The sequence below is a fragment of the Asparagus officinalis genome, chromosome 3 (genome assembly GCF_001876935.1).
Source record: "Asparagus officinalis chromosome 3, Aspof.V1, whole genome shotgun sequence".
NCBI lineage: Eukaryota > Viridiplantae > Streptophyta > Magnoliopsida > Asparagales > Asparagaceae > Asparagus > Asparagus officinalis.
This window is the reverse complement of record NC_033796.1, coordinates 34,609,126-34,614,785: the sequence shown is the minus strand read 5'-3', so window position 1 is coordinate 34,614,785 and position 5,660 is coordinate 34,609,126. Positions and strand designations below refer to the sequence as shown.

The 5,660-nt window shown below is 38.3% G+C and overlaps 1 protein-coding gene across 1 annotated transcript; it reads left to right on the top strand.

The window, feature by feature from the left end:
- On the top strand, nucleotides 228–5,222 carry LOC109833737 (protein NRT1/ PTR FAMILY 2.9-like). Its single transcript, XM_020401525.1, is given in 6 exon segments — nucleotides 228–350; nucleotides 623–840; nucleotides 2,495–2,516; nucleotides 2,519–3,026; nucleotides 3,707–3,954; nucleotides 4,377–5,222. Coding segments are annotated over 6 exon segments (1,671 nt in total). The 5' UTR covers nucleotides 228–268; the 3' UTR covers nucleotides 4,970–5,222.

Here is a 5,660-nt window from a genome sequence, read left to right as displayed (position 1 = left end):
ATCAGCTGAATATAATGTTATATCGGACATCGTGATTGGAAAGGTCCTCCCCGGACCCTGCAGGGCCGAAGGGGTGGTCAATAGAGAGAGTACCAAATCCTTAATTGGACAGACCTCACCCTCACTACTTCTATTAATATGCGTAACATTAATTGTTATACGTACAGTCCCCACTCATCTCTCCTTTTCTCTCTCTCTCTCTCTCTCTCTCTCTATAACCAAAAGAAGAAAAAAAAACCTCCGACGAGTTCTGGGCATAAAAGAGATCATGGCAGAAGCTACAGAGAAGAAGAGAATAGAGGAGACTCCTCCTAGACACAGAGGCTGGAAGGCTATGCCTTATATCATAGGTAAATTAGTTAGATTTATATAGTTTTGATGTAATTAGTGATCAGGCGAAATTTAAAACAATATCAAAACAAGTCAGATTTTTAATTATAGAGACATGTTAGATTATAAAAATATTATAGAAATATATATAACCCTCAAATCGCTCGCCACAACTTTAGTTAAGGGTTAATATTTTCATAATCTAACAGGTACTTAACATATATACTTTTAACCATAAGCATGTCTTTCAATTTTCTTAACAAGTAATTAATAATAACTAAATAATTATCAGGAAATGAAACGTTTGAGAAGCTGGGGACTCTCGGCACTTCCTCTAACCTTTTGGTGTACTTAACGAGCGTGTTTCACCTGAAAAGTGCTACAGCTGCGACGTTCCTCAACGTTTTAAATGGGACCACTAATATAGCTCCTCTTGTTGGGGCTTTTCTCTCTGATTCCTATTTTGGTCGCTACTTCACGCTTGGCTTCGCTTCAGTTGCTTCTTTCATGGTGACTGTTTCTTTTCCTTAATTTTTCTTATTATTGAAACAAAATTGAGTTGTTAGTTAAACCTTAGTTTAGTTTAAAGAAAAGCTTGAAAAATTAATAATCAGAGATAGGGCGGGTGTGGGTTAGGCCGGGCCTAACCCATGAACATGCCTGCTCGGATTTGGTCCGGGCCAGTTCAGGCCTAGCCTTATGTGGGCCGGGTCAAGGACTTTGTTTCAGAGTCTAGAGCTAGGCTCAACCCGACCCACGGCTCGCATTGGGCTGGCCGGATCTAACCTGGCCCAAAACGATTCGGGTCGCAAGTTGACATGGATTGTTTTTTTCTGTTCGATCTTTTTTCTTTTGAATTTTTTTTGCTAGATTAGCATGTATAGTGTAAAGAGAAAAATTTTATATTTTATCTTTCTGAAAATTCAAACTGTATAATATTACAATTGGTTATAAAGTTATCTTAAAGGACAAAATATTCACAGTAATTTGAGTGTTTTATTATACATATTCATTAAAATATTGAATATAACTTAAAAAATCTCTACTACTACTAAAATTACAACTAAAATATCTGAAAGTTATAATTTTTAATTGAACTAAAATACATCAAAATATAACTATCACCTAAGGCGGGACAGGCTGGGTAGGACGTGGGCCAGGTCAGGCATGGGCCAAACCTACTTCTTTATCCGTGGGTTTCGAGTGAAACCCAGCCCAACCCACGGCCCGGGTACATCATGGGCCGGGTTGGACCCGACCCACTATAGGTCATGTTGGGTCTTGACCCACGACAGGTTGGGCCGGTTCGGTCCACAGTTTGAACTGGCCCACTACCACCCCTAATTAGAGATGTGTTGACCCTTTTGCTTTCTAAAAGTACTATTTGATAAAGAATGTTATTAAAGGGGGTTTTGCCTTTAAATCCAAAGTTTTACCCTGACTTATTTTCAAACTCAAGGAGTACTATTTGTTCCTGTAAATCCAAACAACTTTGTGGGTTTATTTTTAAATCCAATCTTCCAAATACAGTAAATACTTGGGCAGTCCTCCGTAAATTTAATAATAAAAAAACACATTTCTCTAGCTACAAAGTAATTATAACCACAAAACTGAAGAAAATAGACAAACTAAATGGTTTGGTTTATAAATACAAATAATAGCCCATAGTTCTCGTTTGGCAAAGGGTTAATGAAGAGGGGTTAAAGAGAAGGATTAATGTACTTAGCCCATTTGATAATCCGAATGACTAAATTATTAACCCGTTAAATAAGTTTTATTTTAGCCCTTATGATTAGTTTTAGTGTTTGGGAATAACAATGATTTTGACTATTTTTTTTATAATTAGAAGGGTTAACTCTTATTCCATCTAAATAGGAGTATTAGTAAACCCCTCATTTTGAGGGGTTAACTCATTTTAACCCATCTAGAGGGGTTAACTTAACCCTTCTATATTTTTTATGTTTGTCAAATTATGGAGGGTTAACTCACTTTAACCCTTATATAGATTTGTTGTGTTTGGCAGGTTAAGAAGGTGTTAAGTCTCCTTAACCCCTCACTTAACCCTTTGCCAAACGGTACCTAAATGAATCGATATTTATCACTAATAACATGCTTTCTTCTATATTTATCACTAATGAATCAGCATTTTACTTAATTATTACAGGGCATGTTCATCCTACCGCTCTCCCTAACCTCCACCCATCACACTGCAGCCAACACTGCCCCGGCCCAACACCCTTACAGCTCTCCGTCCTCCTCTCCGCCTTCTTCCTCCTCGTCATCGGCGCAGGCGGCATCCGACCCTGCAACCTCGCGTTCGGCGCCGACCAATTCGACCCTCACACCGACTCAGGCCGAAAGGGAATCAGCAGCTTCTTCAACTGGTACTACTTCACCTTCACCTTCGCCATGATGATCTCGGCCACCGTCATAATATACGTGCAGACCGACGTCAGCTGGCCGCTGGGGCTAGCGATCCCGACGGCGCTCATGTTTTTTTCTTGTGCATTTTTCTTCGTCGGGTCGAGGATTTACGTGAAGGTTCGGCCTGAGGGGAGTCCGTTTACGAGTGTTGTTCGGGTGTTTGTTGCAGCGTTTAAGAAAAGAGGGTTGAAGGTTTACTCGAAGGAGCTTATGTATGATCCTCCGCGTGCTAGTGCTCTTAATTCCAAGCTTCCTTATACGGACCAGTTCAAGTAAGTAATCATCTTATTAATAGTACCCTAGTCGTTTTATTAGGGTAAATTTAAGTGAAGCCCCTAGAACCCTGGCTTAATTATACTAAATTTTCTTCTAACTGGCTTAATTGGATCGCTTATCGTTGTATTTATTTTCTAGTCGGATATTTGTACCTATGTTATAATCGCGTGGATGATCGGTCATGTTACTAAATAATATTAACTGCACTGCTGATCACTTCTAATGCTTTCTGTCAATTAGGCTTGTATAATTTTATTTATTTTTAATCTATACAACTTACTTCCTTAATATGTCACGGGTTAATGTTTTCAAGAACGTAAGGCTAAATGCAATACACTTACCCAATAAAAGTTGTCCGAACGTCACAAATTTTTTATCCTCGCTAGTGATCAAGATATTACACAAAGGAAGAAATCTGTTATTTTAAATGATCTAGATTTTTATGTCACATCACCATCAAATTAAATCTATTATGTCAATTCATGAGAAGCACCCGTATAAGTGATATTAATGATCCAATTACATTTAAGTGTTCGCTTAGGTGAATATCTACCTAATCAATTAGGGATGAACATCTAATTACACGATGAATATTGTGACCAATGATCCAATGAATTCCCTTTTACTATATAACCTAACAATGTGAATATATAATTTCATGATTGTTTGTCCTCAGGTTCCTTGACAAGGCTTCAATCAAACTACCAAACGACACCAATGAAAACGGTTTAAGCCACATAAATCCATGGACACTATGCACTCTACAACAAGTGGAGGAGGTAAAATGTCTACTGAGAATCATCCCAATTTGGTCTGCAGGCCTCATGTTCAACGTATCCATGGTTCAACAATCAAACTATGTCGTTTTCCAAGCTCTCCAATCCAACCGCTCTCTCTTTAATACCCACTTTGAGATACCTGCAGGTGAGTCTCTAAGTACTCCGAGTCCAATCTACGTTGAAATTTTGATTTGAAACTCGAAAATTTTCAAATAAAGATAGAATCCGTAATAAAAAAAAGTAAAAAATAATGACATAAATCATGGAGAAAAACAGGAATTCGTGTGTCTCACTGCTTTATCATTAATCGGTTGATGTATACTTGACATGACACACATTCAGACCGCTTTAATCCTCATCATTGACAATATATCTACAAATAGGAACTAATGATCCAAATGTGTGACACACCAGGATACACCATCAATGACGTACGGAGAGACACGCCGGTCACATGTTCTATTTGATGCGTTTAATATAAGAATAATACCAATTATTTGACTTTTCTTAAATGATGTACTAAGTCGAATTCGGATGAATACGTACCGGCCTATTTGATAATTTCAGGCTCATTCACGGTCTTCACCATGCTAGCCCTCACCATCTGGCTCCCCATCTACGACCGCGTCATCATCCCAAAACTCCGTCGAGGGATCACACTCCTACAGAGAATGGGCATCGGACTCATCCTCTCCATCCTCGCCGTGGTCGTGGCAGCCATCATCGAAGATCGAAGAAGAAACAGTGCCCGCAATGTCAACGGCCACATTTCGTCAATGTCGAGCCTCTGGTTCATCCCACAACTTGTTCTGTTCGGAATAGGGGAGGCCTTCAATTCAATCGGGCAGATTGAGTTTTATTACAAGCAGTTTCCAGAGAATATGAGGAGCATTGCAGGGTCTTTGTTCTTCTGTAGCTTGGCTGTTTCTAATTACTTGAGTGGGTTGATGGTGAGCGTAGTGAACCGGAGGACGAATTGGCTAGCTCAAAATCTTAATATGGGGAGGTTGGATTATTTTTATTTTATGATTGCGGGAATGGGAGGTTTGAATCTGGTGTATTTTGGTGTTTGTGCTTGGTGGTATAGGTATAAGGTAGTTGACGATGGTGTAGGTGAAGTTGGATTGGAGATGGATGTGGCGAAAAATGCTTCGGTTTGAACAAATTGCTGGTTGATTTATATGTGGATTAATTTCTTCCAATTTCAATATAGGAAGAAGATGACGACGATAACTGTCAATATAGGCTGGGGATTTACCGAAAGCTAGCTTTTCATTATCATTATTATTATTATCTTGAATCATGGATTGTTAGGTTTATTGTAACTCTGCAATGTAAGTGTTAAGTGTACGTATATAGTTGTTGTTGCTACTATTTAACATAAAATATACTTGCAATAACTCCATTTTAATATTTTTACTATTTATAACAATAATTATAGTTGCACGTATTTGTAGTGGAGTGTCGAGTTTTTTCGGATTCTATACAGGGAGAGGTTCTAATGAAAACCTCCTTAGCCTAAAAACTAAAAACATCCTTCATCCAATGGCTATGATTCAGTCAAACAGTCAACAGACACATGCATTAATTACCTTATTAAACACATGCATTAATTACATTAACGCACTGTAGTGAATCTGGATTCACTGTAGTGAATCTGGATTCATTGTAGTGATTCGAGATTCGTTGAGATAGTGAATCTGGATTCTCTGCGTTGAGATAATTAATGAGGTAATTAATGCATGTGTCTGTTGACTGTTTGACTAAATCACAGCCATTGGATTCATCTATATCCAATGGATGAAGGAGGTTTTTAGTTTTTAGGCTAAGGATGTTTTTATTAGAACCTCT